The sequence below is a fragment of the Anoplopoma fimbria genome, chromosome 10 (assembly GCF_027596085.1).
Source record: "Anoplopoma fimbria isolate UVic2021 breed Golden Eagle Sablefish chromosome 10, Afim_UVic_2022, whole genome shotgun sequence".
NCBI lineage: Eukaryota > Metazoa > Chordata > Actinopteri > Perciformes > Anoplopomatidae > Anoplopoma > Anoplopoma fimbria.
In genome coordinates, this window is record NC_072458.1 from 8173420 (window position 1) to 8187781 (window position 14362).

At 42.3% G+C, this 14362-nt stretch overlaps 3 protein-coding genes across 3 annotated transcripts; all 3 read right to left on the bottom strand.

Annotated features, from left to right (window-relative positions):
• Nucleotides 1-1479: 1479 nt before the first annotated feature.
• Nucleotides 1480-2396, bottom strand: s100s (S100 calcium binding protein S). Its single transcript, XM_054606562.1, has 3 exons — nucleotides 2383-2396; nucleotides 1882-2035; nucleotides 1480-1677 (listed from the first exon to the last, which is right to left on the bottom strand). Exons 1-3 carry the CDS (start codon nucleotides 2394-2396, stop codon nucleotides 1480-1482), a joined length of 366 nt encoding a protein of 121 aa, XP_054462537.1.
• A 1600-nt stretch (nucleotides 2397-3996) lies between these two features.
• Nucleotides 3997-11112, bottom strand: s100u (S100 calcium binding protein U). The gene is made up of 3 exons (XM_054605852.1): nucleotides 10977-11112; nucleotides 8216-8346; nucleotides 3997-7864 (listed from the first exon to the last, which is right to left on the bottom strand). The coding sequence occupies exons 2-3, from the start codon at nucleotides 8333-8335 to the stop codon at nucleotides 7286-7288; spliced, it is 699 nt and encodes a 232-aa protein (XP_054461827.1). The 5' UTR covers nucleotides 8336-8346; nucleotides 10977-11112; the 3' UTR covers nucleotides 3997-7285.
• A 1415-nt stretch (nucleotides 11113-12527) lies between these two features.
• Nucleotides 12528-14115, bottom strand: s100a11 (S100 calcium binding protein A11). The gene is made up of 3 exons (XM_054605853.1): nucleotides 14057-14115; nucleotides 13816-13962; nucleotides 12528-12870 (listed from the first exon to the last, which is right to left on the bottom strand). Exons 2-3 carry the CDS (start codon nucleotides 13942-13944, stop codon nucleotides 12736-12738), a joined length of 264 nt encoding a protein of 87 aa, XP_054461828.1. The 5' UTR covers nucleotides 13945-13962; nucleotides 14057-14115; the 3' UTR covers nucleotides 12528-12735.
• Between the last annotated feature and the right edge of the window lie 247 nt (nucleotides 14116-14362).

Here is a 14362-nt window from a genome sequence, read left to right on the forward strand (position 1 = left end):
GAGGAGGCTCGTCAGTGTTATAGCACAATTACAGGCAGAAGTGAAGAAAACCCTCCGGCTGAACGGCAAATATCTGTGATTCAGCTGCTCAGCATTTTGTCTTTTTAAACTGACGGGCAGCTGTGAAAGTCAATGAGGTGGAAGATGAAGTGTTGATTTACTGTGTGTTTGTGTGTGTGTGTATGTGTGTATGTGTTTGTTAGACACTGAAGGACACAAAGTGTGCGAACAGTCACAGCAACTTGAACATTCCACTGTGATTATACCACTGCTTTCCAAGTTACATACTTGACTAATGTACTCCATAAATTGGATTCACTCCCTGCCTATGCAGTCCTTCCTTCATTCACAAACACACGCATGCACACAAACACTCTTTATCTTCCCTCACACCATCTCTCTTTCTTTCTTTCTTTCTTTCTTTCTTTCTTTCTTTCCTTTCTTTCTTTCTCTCTCTCTCTTCCTGTCCTCCCTCTGTCTGTCTCTCTCTCTCTCTCTCTTTTGAAGAAGTTTTCCATGCTGATCCAAGTCAAACATCTGGGTCAGCTTATATCTAGTGGAACAAGACTTGCAGGATATTGTTGGCAGGATGTGTGAGCTGGAGCAGTTTACTCTGTGGGAATCCCCAATACACACACACACACACACACACACACACACACACACACACACACACACACACACACACACACACACACACACACACACACACACACACACACACACACAGAGAGAGAGAGACACTCTGCGCCATTCAACTTGATTTCCAGGTGCAGCAACTCATGCCCGTCATGTCGATGAATACTCGTGCAGCATGAGGGATTTTTAAGTATGCAAAACCAAACACAAAATATAGTTGGTTAAATGTCATGTTTAATATTTTGAAGAATGCATTGGTTATTACCAAAAAAAGGGATTACAAAATATGCACAAGAAAGGGGATAAATCATATTGTATTCTTCAACGCGGAGTACATACACTACTATGATAATTTGCAACTTCATATATGTTCACAAATTATTTCTGTGCAAGAAGTGCTAAGACGTCCTGGTGTGCATTCTGCAAAACTCTTAACTTCCTTTCTTTCCAGTGCCTAATTCAGAACATGCTGTCAAAACTGCTATATTTTAGTTAAAATAAGTTAAATATATATATATACCCTGTTCTGTATGTAAAGTCTCTCACTACTTTGAGTGCGACTAGCTCCCGGATATGCTTTGGTCTGAAAAACAGTTGCAGAGGAGGAAACACTTCTCCTGCTGAATGCCCCGATTACTGTGAACCCACAAACTATCTGCCGCTCCCCCCTCCTGTGTAGTTGTAGCGTTTACAAATTGCATAAGACAAAAATCCAACTCTATCCTCTTTCCCTTACAGTTATTTCCCCTCCTCCTCCTCCCTTACCCCCCTCCATTCCCCTTCAACCCTCTTTCCCACTCCCACTTCTCTCCCCCCTCCTCATTTCACTCTTGCACTGATTCAATTTTTCTTCTCCGCCGACTCGCCTTTGCACTCGTCTTTAGGTTTCTCATCTGGGTTGGAATCCAGGAAGAAGTCGTTGCAGGCGACTGTGAGCGCGCCCATCAGGATGATGAACTCGGTGAAGTCCACCTCCCCGTCGTTGTTGGCGTCCAGGTCGTTCATCACCTTCTCAACTGCTTCATTATCTTTGGAGCCCTGTCAGAGGGGGAACAGAGGGGGAGAGAGAGAGTTAAGAATGTGTCCTGTGTTACCTATGTGTATGTGTGTATGTGCAAACATCTCTGCACAAGTCTGAACCTGTGCGTCTGACTATGTGAGCGCATACCACCACTTGTGTGTCGCATTTTGCATGCTGCATCAGTGTGTTGGTGTTGCCTCATCACACACTCCTTCTCTTACCCCTAAATAGGTACCCAACTCCTCTAGAAGCAGCTCCTTCAGTTCGCCCCTGCTCAGCGTGTACTTGTCGCCCTCCTTCCCAGAGTACTTGTGGAAGGTCTTTATGAGCATCTGCATAGCACTCTCCAGGTTGGAACTGGGCTCCTTGGACATGCTGCAAAGGTATCGGGGAACAAGAGGTCAGAGTCTGCTACAGAATGCCCGCTCCAGCCCCAGCTGCATGTGCGGTCACATGGCAGGCAAGGGGTGAAGCCGCCTCAAAGTCAAAGTGATAGCAGGACAGGTAGATGGATGGATAGAAGGAAGGAGGTTTTTTTCCCCATTTATACATAATGGGTTGAATAACGCTCTGCATGTAGTGCAGAGGCTATTACTGACCCGAATTTTTCAATAGTGTGGTCACTGTGTGTGCGTGACCTTACTTGGTTTTACATTTCAGAGGTTTGGGTGGAAAGATGGAGGATAGCTTTGGAAAAAGCTTTTCGAAACAATCTTACACACATTGTGTCCGGCATCTTGGAGCTTCTTATGCTGGACTTGTGGAGAGACTGCACACACAGACACAGATAATTCACTGTTAATGAGCAAAAACAGTCAGAGATTGAAGATTTTCTATCTTAATGTATGTCAAAAAGGAATGCACCCTTTAGGTCACCTCAAAGATAGTTTTTTTAGAACATTTGAGGTGTTTTGAAAGGCCACTTCTTGGGTTGACGCTCCTGTAAGCTGAATGGGTAATGCATATAACAATTAACACTGTGGTATCAGTGAAAAGGAGTTTGAACATGCTCTCCACCTGTTGATCATTTATAAGGCCTTATCATTAAAGATGGAAACCAGGAGAGAAACATTCAGACACTAAGGGGCCGAATATACAAGGTGCCAGTGTACTGTATTCTCTAACACTCCTTCACTTCCACGCTCGCTCAAATCTAAAGTTTAGCGACAGAGCTCTACGAAAATAAAAGTCGACAGCATTGTTTCCAGGCTAATCCATAACCATGCAGAATACTGATGGAAACAATCAATCCGTCAATCAATCACGGTGCATGTTTTATTAACTATCAGCTATTACAAAAGGAGACATGGATGCTGTTGTCAGTCACCGGTTATTGCCTCTCTTCATGCTGTAGAGCATTGTGCAGGAGTTGTCAGAGATGTAGGTGGCGGAGACAAAAGATGAGGCCAGTGGACACCAAAGCTGGCTAACTGGAAAATCTATAGGGGTCATCTGTCTCACTCACTGACACAAGACAATAGGAAACCATGGCAACGAAAATGCTCTCAGTAACACAATATAGAGTATGGTTATAATGAATATGCAGTATGTGGACTTATTGATGGAGCAATATCTACGCAGAGTGACGAATGAAGCTAAACCTTTGGTCAAAAGAAGTATAATGTGCTAATGGTTTGGTACATCCATGCCATGTTTATAGTTATTCATACATTTTACATACTTTATTCTACATCAATGCAAGTATATGCTCATTTCATTTTTTAACACTCCTTTGCTACAAGATCCCTATTTGCTTCTCTTGCTTGATGTATAAATTCAATGTCATGCTGTCCTCAAAGCTTTCACATCATAAGAAAACAGACAGTACAAGAAAGTTAAAACGGCCCCAGCGACCTTCCGCCGAGAGCGGGTCTTTCTGCTCTCAAGGTTTTTTTGGTTCTACAGCTATTTTTTACAGTTGCACAGCTGATAAAATTTGCTTTGAATATAGTTTTCAAGTGAACCTGCATAAGCTGCAGAGGAGAAAGTAGAGGGAAGAAACCCATGCAAGCTGTCTGTCTTACCTGAGTGCTGATGGAGGGCCTTCTTTGTCTTTGAAGAGGTGCAGTTGACTGAGCCAAGGCAGAGATAGATGGGGAGAGAGTTTGTCAGTGTCTTAAATATCACCTGCCCCTCTCCCTCCTCCCACTCCTCCTCACCCCCCAAACCCTCTTACATACTATCTACCTCTCTTTCTCTATCCTCCCTCTCTCTCTCTCTCTCTCTCTCTCTCTCTCTCTGAGGTTGCTTTCTCTCCATCACACACACACAAACAGGATAACTGGATTATTGCAAACACATAGCAGGCCACACAAATGCAAATATGTTATTGTCACAGTTTTATTCAATATTAGCCATTAAACATGTTACATAGAATTAGCAAAAATGATACAGCATTGCGTATGAAGTTGAAAAACCAGTATAGTGTAGTTTACTGGACATGACAGCGGACTGCATTGAGCCCAACTGCTAAACATCAATGCACAATGAGTACATCAATGCACAATGATGAGAGCCTGCACAATACCCTGGGAATGGTCCCATTATCACAGACATTTTGACCCAAAGCACATCCATATACTTGTATGTACACTTCTTAACAGATGCTTTTATCTTTCCCTGTCAAAGAATGAATGGGACTTATTGTGTGTCAATGAAAATCTGGCTGCAAACACTCCCTGCCACAAATCTGCTGTTTCGTTCCAGCATGTTTTTAATCTACGAGGAGTTAAGGCTGGGTGGGGTTCACACTAAGGGACCGTTCAACCCTCTTTGTTAGTAAGATAACTTAGTTCCGCAGTTCACTCGGTCCGTCTGCGGTTCCAAATAGATTAAAAAAGAAAGCGTTATCTGTTATATATTAATTTCCTAATGATGTTTAATTAAGGTGTGTTCACGCTAAATCTGTTGATAGTGAAAGACAAGTACATTTTTTGAAATGCCAGGAAAGTGAATTTTGCTTTATCCAGTTATGACGGTTGGTTGAGAGCAAAGATAGTGTGTGATATGTCTCCATTATGCACTGGAGTGTGATATGTCTCCATGTGTGATATGTCTCCATTAAGTGTGTGATATGTCTCCATTATGCACTGGAAGTACCATGATTAGAAAAATGTTTTGATATAAAAAGAATATAGGTTGAAATCATAATATAGACTAAATAGCCCAACATGTCCAGTAAGTTTGTTAGTAATAAAGCATGCAGGAAACACAGCGTACTAAGAGTATAAAGGCTGAGCAGAGTGAGTGTAAATGAGAGAGTATTTACAATGGGAGTGTCGCAGTGAGGCCGGGTGACCACATGACTCACAGGTTTTATTTGTCTTGCCCATTTTGCTGCAAAGCTGTTTGCAGTGCCAGGTGCTGATACAGTGCATAAGGTGCACATTTGGTATTGTGCCCAAAATGTGTGTGCCTTAAGCACGACGAGGCCGGCCAGGTACATATAACACAGCGGGCCTGCAACGCGAGCCTTTTTCTCATGGCTGCATTATTGATGAGGAGACAACTTACAAATCATTAAATTGTAATTAACAAATTGCATATAATGTGACAAAGCAATACGTCTTCAAGTGATCTCCATAGTGGTACAAACAAGAAAGAGTTAGGTTAAAAAGTTACATATAAGGAGGCCGTGTCGAACTTAAATATTTGGCCACAATAATTGCAATACAATGTAAATAATAACCAATATGTTTCTGATAACATGCAACATCTTATGTAGTAGAATGTTGTACTATTACACTACATAGATTCATATTGATGGCTCAGTATTCTTTTTTTGGGTTTAAAGAAGCACCTGGTGTGATGGGCAGGATCACTGGAGCCCGGGATTACTTTCATGTAATTGTTTGTGTCCCAGGGTGTGTTACCCCTCAAATGCCTAATCCAGTGGTTTCCCAATGCCTGTGACTCAAGGATCCAGTTGCAGGTCAAACAGGGTCTTTAAACTGTATGAGGGTGTAACCGACAAACAAACATGCGAGCCTAAACAAGCAGCAAACAAGCAACAATTAGCAAATTTCTTTTTAAAAGCCGGGTTTCTGTCACTCCAATCCTGTTCTACAAGGAGTCGCTCAAGATAATGTACCATCCAGCAAATTTATGGATCAATAGCCATTGAAATGCCATATGGTTTGGAAGACATAACAAATTAAGATGCACTAATTGCATTGTAAAGCACTTAAGATAAAACCTGCCAACAGGTGACACCTGTTATAGACTTCTTCTTTTTTACTTCATGGTGTTTGTTGTCTTGTTCTTTTCTACCAGCTCTAATCCAGGTGGATTAGGTTGCATGAATGCCTTCTCTGGTGGACTCCTCTAGCCACCCACTCCCATGGGACTATTTTAGGCTCCCTTTTGACCATAGGGGTCATTTGGTGTGGATTCAATTCCTCGAACCTTAATTATTTAGCCTATAGGGCCAGACTTTAATTTCCAGTTCCTAATCCATGGCTGACTTTTCAAGGGAATATACTGTAGTTTATAAAGTAGATAGGTGGGGCATAGACAGTGTACACAATTAAAAAGGGTAGAAGTAATGCAAATCTTTAGCAAAACAATTTGTTTATTGTCATGCCAAATCATCTCCATAGCAATGTGAGTTAAAAGATGAGAATGTGGAAAAAAAAATAGTGTTAATGTGTTAGTGATTTTCATGCAAACATTATAAGAATAGGTTAACATTTTGTGAAATGATTAGCTTTCTTGCTGAGAGTTAGCATAGATGATTGATACCAATCAGATCTGTATGGTAAATGTTAAGCTACAGCGGATGATTAGCTTAGCCTAGCATAAACACTGGAAACGGGGAGACAGCTAGCCTGGCTCTGTTCAAATGTAACAAAATCCACCTCTAAAGCTTGCGAATTAAAATGTTACATCTTTGACAGAGCCATTGTAGCTGTTTCCCCTTGTTTCCAGTCTTTATACTAAAGTAAGCTAACTGGCTAATGGCTGTAGCTTCATACTGCATGGACGATTACAGCAGTGGTGTCGATCGTTTCATCTATTAAGAAAGCTAATTATCATATTTCCCAAAAGTCAAACTATTCCTTTAAGCCATTAGTGCTTAGCATGATGTCTTACCAGGGACCAATGTATTAAGTAGTGTTAAGAGTTTAAAATGAGACCCAGATTAAGATAAAAGTGGGTAGTGGACGGTATTCAAACTTAACATCTTGGGTGCAGGGACATTTTGGTCACGCATGTCAGTGTGGCTGCTGCAGGTAAATCATATTTTGCAGTAAACTTTTCACAGAGATATGGCATGCATATGATAGTGTACGTCTGCATGCTATCATAGTATAGTATCATAATGAGGTAAATGTGCTATATAGTGGAATGCATATGCTGTACATATGAACATAGTGGTAAGTAGTGGTGCAAAGCAATGATTCTAATGTAATTTACATATGTTATTTATCATATATGAGGAATGGAGCTGGGCTTGTAGTGTTCGAACTTTTATCCATATTTTGTAGTTCAAAGTGAATTTGAAAGAAATTCTTCAGTGGCTTACCAAGTTATTTTGACATTAATGCTGCGTTTTGTGTAGTGTTGAATGCAAGTGAGTAGTGCGATTTTTTTTTTTTTTTTTTTAGCGAATGAATGGATTGTCCCCTATGAAGTTGCCTCCTCAATCTTCTTCTCCACTTCTTCCTCCACAGCTGCAGCCTCCTTCTCTACAATTTTCTCCACCTTTTCCATTTCCATTTCGATCTCCTCTGATTTCCCAAACACTTCCAATCCCGCCGTTGCCTCCTTCGTGATATCCGCCGCCATTGCTGCCTTCTCCTCCACATTCGCTGCCTCAGGCTGCGTCTCGCCATCTGACTTTATTTCTACGGTTACTCCTGCATTATCTTCTTTCTTTACTTCAGCAACTGCTTCTATCTTTGCGTCATTAGTGGTTTCTGGCTTTGGTTCCTCCTTTGCCTCTGGGTTCGCCTCTGCCTTTGACTCTGCCTTTGACTCTGCCTTCGCCTCTGGCTTCTCCTCCTCTTTGTCCGGGGTGCATTGTGCCACCTGTCCGGATGCAGCATTTTGGGCGGGCTCCTCTTTGGCAAGGTTGCGCTGATCGCTGAGCGACACTGCCAGGTAGCCGACCAGCTTCAAGTACTCCTCAAAACCGACCTTGCCGTCTTTGTTGGCATCCAGTCCCTGGCCCATGTTTTTGACTGCCTCCTTGCTTTCTGTGTCCTGGATAGTAGGCACACACAACAATTAGACAATCAAGCATGATGATTAGTAACTCTACCCGGACTCCCACTGGTGAAATCACCATACATGATTAGTAAATGACACTCTATCAGTGGCTTTATCACCATTATAATGCTGATGAATGTCATTCTATCATATGGGATCCCTTTTCCCTTTTCACCTGCTGTATATTACACCACCAATCGGTCACAATGCTCGTGTTGAAAGTCTGGACAGGTTCAAACTAGCCAGTGCTAATGCAAGACTATACTGGGTGGTTTTCTGTGAGGTTGTTACATGATGCAAGTGTTAGTATAATATTTCATAGAGGTTCAGGGAAGGTTTCCTAACCGAGAGGATGTTGGAGAGCTGGCTCTTGACGAGGCCCTGGAATTGACTCTGCCCGAGACTCTCCTTCCCCTTGGTTGACTTCAGGAAGACCTTCACCATGGTCTGAATTGCAGACTCCATGACTTCTCTCTCTGGGAATAGAAAGAGGTCAAGACAATGGTTTTAGAGAGACAGACAGATAGACAGTTAGATAGATGAATAGATAGATAGACCATGGCATGAGTGGTTTAACGTGTTGCTGCTATAGTGTGCAGCGAAAGGGAGGAAGTTCCCTCACGGTCTGATTCAAAACACATTGAAGTGATAAGCACATCCAGTGGAAAATGAAACAGCGGATCTCCTCGTGTCCCTGCCAGGGCCTTCTCGTTTCAGGTGTTGGGTCCAGAGTCGCAATAAGGGAGGGACGGTGACGTGAGATAAGTGGAGAGGGTGAGAGAGAGTCTGATTGAGAGACAAGCTGTGTTGCACAATGGAAGTTCTGATCTTTGATAGGTCATCTGATCTACCAAAGCTACCGAGGGGACTGGGCTTCAGATTACCTAAGGGATTACCTTGTCCCTGTCTGTTCTCTCTCTCTTTCTCTCTTTCTCTCACCAGCTGTACCGGCTTCTCTCTTTCAGTGCCACTCTCTCTTCCTTTGCCTTCTTCTCATACAGCCTTCACACGCAAACACGTCTGACATTATGGCTTTGTGACGATTAGAAGGCTTTTGCTACACACCAGCAGCAAATTCCTGCACAATTGTTATTTAAAATAGAGACACAAAAATAAATGTAGATGTTAACAGGTGATCTATAGACATTGCTCCGAGTGTAAAAAAAATGCCGGGAGGTGACACAGCGTTGCCAGAATTCCATTCATTGCTGTCCGCAGACATCACTTAGGCAGGAATTTACAGGCCAACTCCGAGCTAGTTTGCCCCAAAGCAGTGAGGTGATGTGTTCAAGGCGACTGTACTCGTCTGTCAGCTTCGGTATTCAAATGCAGCAGAGCAAACAACAGTTTGCACCGTTGAGAAAAACACCCTGTAGATATGCCTGTCAGAATTTGTCATGGGGTTGTTTGTAGATGACAAATTCATATCTCAATTACTGAAAAGCACTCGAGCACCCTCCGGACAAGCTTTTTCTCTACTGCAAGCATATATGGGTCCAATTAGGGCAAGTGCCTGTTTGTCTCATTATACTATGAGAGCTCTGACATTGTATCATACACGGGGACATTAAATGCTAAAATGTCCCACAACTCTTCTCAAATTTGACGCCTTGACCTAATGATCTCCAACTGTTTCGCTCTGACCCATTCACAATACAACCACAAGTTTGCATTTAGTAGAGTAAGCATAGCATAGCTTATTGTCAATGCAGCTGTCATTGAAAAATGGTGACTATGATATGAGATTCAAAAGGCGGGTTGATTTGACACCTATTTAAAAAAAAAAACGTCCTTCCTTGTGAAGCATGTTTTGGTGAAACTACAGACAAGGCCTATGTTTTGTAGCAACTTTAGGGGACTTCTTCCTGCACCAGTGACACACCCTCTTCAGCCAGAGTACACAAGGGCCTTAACGGCTGTCGGTGCGTCCTGTCCAAAAATACCCAGCCAAGGCATTTCTTCTATTCTTAGATAGACGGTTCTGTCCATTCTCACATTCATTATTCACCTATGTGACTATTCTCGAGGTGGTGCTGCCCGCCGGGACGCAGCCCTAATTCCGACAAATGAATTGCATCACCCGTCCCACCAAGCAGAGACAAACTAATCCCAGTTATTTGTCTCCAAAAGAGCCCCAAAGCAAATAATTAAATATACAGGCCTATAACCAGAGGTTTCCCGTTTCCCTCCAGAGCCACAGAGGAGATGGAGTATTGCGTTTCCAAACGGGCGAATGTGATACGGTATGTGCGCAGAGTAATGACAATACTACCGCTCGTGTGTGGCATCAAATATTAACAGAGGAACAAGTTGAGGTTGTGGCTGTAAATTGATGTGAGCAGACGTACATCGGCTGTCTCTCATCCGCTTTTCTCACTTTGAGATTTGAAAAAAACAAAACTAGGCAATTTAACAGGGAGCGTTGCGCAACACTATCAATAAAGTTTCCATCATCAGGAATCAACGCCATCAACAGTATGAGCTGTTTGAAATATTGAACAATGAAGTTGTCCCAAACGACACAGCTCCACAAGAATCCACAAAGCAAGACAAGCTGACACTCTCGTGGGGTCGTTTTATATAAAGCATATTGTGTGCGCAAAATGTTTGATTTTGCGCAAAAATGTTTGATTTTGCGCAAAATCACTCTCTTACGCGCGACCCGGATGCCGCCTGGATATTCCACGTAAGCTCAATACTCCGTCACCTCAAGTCCCTTCAATTTTTCATAGGCAGTTTGCAACTGATCGTCAACCTGACAACTGATCTACATCAAAATATCAAATATCATTCCGAGTGAAGGACAGAGAGCAGTTGGCAATCAAACACACGCAAATAAAACCGTCCATAGAAGCAGAATAAACACCAATTGTCTCTCATTTACTCTCATTTATAAATGTGCAACGTGAGCTTTTAAAGAAACTTCTGCGGGCTGGAGTCATTGAAACCGTCCTGCAGTCAGATCGTAGCCAAGTTTCATGGGACGGCTCTTGCAAGAGTAACGAAACGTGGCAAAAAAAAAAAAAAAACACACACACATGATCAGACAGTGCCAACACGCAGGACAAAAACTTAAAAAGAATCCAGAAAGACGCATTCAACTCACCGTTTACCGTCTGCGGGACAACTGAAGTGTATAAATGTGCGTAAATGTGAGTTTCTGCTCTCTTCTCCGCCTTTCTACGCCGCTTTGAGCCCAGGGAACTTGCCAAACTAGTAGGACAGCAGAATCTCTTCCGTGATTTAGGTTTTTTTTTTTTTTTTTCTTTCCCTAAAACTTTTCCCCCTGACAAGTCAAAGGGCGTGTACCTGGAAGAGTGAGATGGAGAAGTGGGAACGTGGAAGAGCGCAGCACTAGATCGCAGGGGAAAATAGGGAATTAAAGTGTATCAAAACTCCATATAGTTGTTTTTTTATTGGAATTATCTTTGGCTCACGGGCCAGCTGCTTCACGTCATGTGTGAATTGCACAGTTTCACGCCAACTAGGCAGGCCTGTGGTTTGGAGCGACTTCATCGGCAGGGACGAGGAGACGGGGCGGGTTGGATTACTTCATCTGTGAGGCTCGGTGGCTTTCCAAAGTATTTCAATTATTAAGTTTAGACACAGAAAAACACTTTGAAACTGAAAGCAGTCTACATCATCCACGATCTTACAATACATTTTAGGGAAGATGTTTTTTATTTTCTCATTTTTTTTTTTTTTACAAATCTGCATGTCTAATAAAGTGGCAATAAGTTCAAAATGCACTTGTGTTTTGCACCAACGAAAAGTAACAAAATCACAGTTTTATACTAGAAGAGACAGCTCGAACTTTATGTTGGCTGTGTGTTTGCGGGCCGAGCCTTTCCCAACTGACCCTTTTGAGAAATCTAAGAGTAAAAGAGTCTTTTGTAAATATACTAAAGCCAGTGTGGCTGGCAAAAGTGCTGCAAGTGCAAACCAGTCTTGCCAGATTCTTTACAGGGCTTTCAAGTTTTTTCTTTTTTTATTCACTATCTAGGAAATCTCTCTTCACTGCCCACTAAAGATACTTCCCTACACAGACAGTACACACACAGCCTTCACTCGATGGATGCCCTGCTCCCATAATCGCTCCTCCCACACTGGCACCTTAGCATGTGTAATTTAGATACAAAGGTCACATTGTCTTATCTGTTGAAAGATCTGCGTGTTTTTTTAAAATGAGCAAACAGCACCTTCACTCATTTACAGAATTAAAATGGGCGTACAGACTATTAAACAGCGTGGGAGCAAGGCAGCACACATAACTCCGTCTAGACGTCAGGATGAACACAAGTTGACCCTGTTACACCAAGAATGAACAGCTAAACGAGAACAGTGCAAATTAAACTACAAAGCTCCACATCTCCCAAACATAATAGTGTGTATATGGTCCACGCATTCCCATTACACAGTCCACTGAGGCCTCAGGGACAGACAGTGAAAACCTTGACGCTTGGACAGGCCGCTTTGTACAGGCATTATGAAGCTCTATGGAACAAGATATGGTCTGGATGGTGTATTTGTGGCGGCAGTAACGCATATAGGATTACAGGCCACCTAAATCAAGGCTGTAATACACTCCCTCACGCTCAAATGTGGGTGCCTGGACATCATATATTGTGGCGGATGAATGACAGGAGACAGTATATGTGGCCCAGGGTTCAAGACAATGAAGCCTTTAATTCAAAGTTCCCTGCATTGGAGAAATGGTTAACTAAAGAGTTACACATGTGGCACTGGTGGGGTTGGATGAAAACATTTGAATGCCTTTGATTTTACAGTTTGACAGCTTCAATTGGGTTCATCGGTGTTGTCCAATCTGCTCCAAGCCCACACTTGACAGATGAAGGCGGGCTCTCCTACTGACTGAAGCCGCCCTGTTTGCTCGCCAGCTTCCCAATCAGCTGCCAGAACTCGGAGAAGTTTAGCTCCCCGTCGTTGTTTTCATCCAGCGAGCCCATGAGCTGCTCGATGGCCCCGGGATCGCTGGCGTTCTGTGGGTGATCACAGAGAGGAAGACCGTGATCACAACGAGATCAAACCTGAGCTACAACAATCAACTGACCTGATCTGCAAAGACTGTCCTGCCACCTAATGGTTTAGTGTAGTAACCAGTACAACTTAAGTACAAACTCATTTACAGCCTCACCTTTCCTGATGATAAAAGCACTTTATTGTATTTGATTAGATGTTTTATATATTGGTGGACAACATCATTCATACTTATAAAACATGTATTCAATCACTATATGTTTAATTTTGCATTATTTGCAATGTGTCTGACTTATTTTTTTTTATTATTTCCATTCCACCTTCATAGAGGTGCAATCCAACAATACGCTCACATTCATTTGTGACAAATGTGTTATTTGTCTAGTAAAACTATTAACATTTTGGTAGTTATAGCTCATCAAATATAGAATTTGCTCACTTTCCCTTTCCTTTTATGCCACTGTAATATAAATTTAATTAAAAATTCAAATTCAAAGTCATGCTAATACATGTGTGACATCATATAATGCTGATTTAAGATCGGAAATTGGTGTTTTATATTACATGTAATAGACATTAATATACATTAATCAAGTAACGGAAAAAAATGAATGGTTGATTAACATAGAAAATTAGCTTTAGCTTCATGTCATGCACTAAAACAGCGTAAAAACGTGGCACTGAATCAAATATAGAATGAATAAATTGTACATTTTACATGATGATGATGTTGATTCTTAAGAGAAAGTAATCCGTAAAACTAAGGATGAGGAGTCATATGTCTTATCAATATGACCACAGTAATATGTGTGAATAACAATAACATCTTAAGAGCCTTCAGACATGTTGCATTGCAATCTACAGTTTCTTTGATATCTATCTGTGTTGGAAAGAAAAGAGATAGGAATCAGCTGACAAAGTGGCTCAGAGGAACTCCTTAGATCTACCTTGACATAGTTGGGCAGCTCTGAGGTCACCAGGATGTGGAATTCGTCTTTGCTCAGGGTGCTGGAGGACCCATCTTTCCCAGCGTGTGTCTTGAACTGGGTGATAATGGTGAAGATGGCGGCTTCCATGATGGTTCGAGCTGAGACCTGGAGAGCAAACAAGGAAACAAAAGCCTCAACAAACACCTTTCACACAAGCTATGAGTCAGATTGTGCTGAAAACCAGTGGCTGTGGTCTCACCTTTTGTGTTGAGATGCTGGGTTATGTGTCACAGCTGGTGCCAAGAGCCTTGTCCCTCCAATCTGACCATCACCTCTCAGAATATATACGCTTCGCTCCGTTCTCTGATGCACACATCAGCGGAAAAAACACCCAGCCTGCCCTCTTCTCCCCCATCCAGCAGGCTGGCCTTATCTCATGCGTGAGTTCCACAAAAATCTGCACACAGACACATCTACATAAACACACATACCAAACACAACTACTGCCACTATGAAGGGCAAAATTGTACTGATGCTAGCACAAACCCCCTCTCCAGTCTGTCTG

Bases quoted from the DNA above. Each gene is read 5' to 3' on its own strand.
- s100s (XM_054606562.1), bottom strand. The intron at 1,678-1,881 runs GTAAGAGAAGGA...CCCCTCTGACAG, and splicing joins AGTTGGGTACCTATTTAGGG to GGCTCCAAAGATAATGAAGC.
- s100u (XM_054605852.1), bottom strand. From the start codon at position 8,335: ATGGAGTCTGCAATTCAGACCATGGTGAAGGTCTTCCTGAAGTCAACC. The intron at 7,865-8,215 runs GTTAGGAAACCT...CCTACTATCCAG, and splicing joins AGCTCTCCAACATCCTCTCG to GACACAGAAAGCAAGGAGGC.
- s100a11 (XM_054605853.1), bottom strand. From the start codon at position 13,944: ATGGAAGCCGCCATCTTCACCATTATCACCCAGTTCAAGACACACGCT. The intron at 12,871-13,815 runs GTAGATCTAAGG...GATCACCCACAG, and splicing joins AGCTGCCCAACTATGTCAAG to AACGCCAGCGATCCCGGGGC.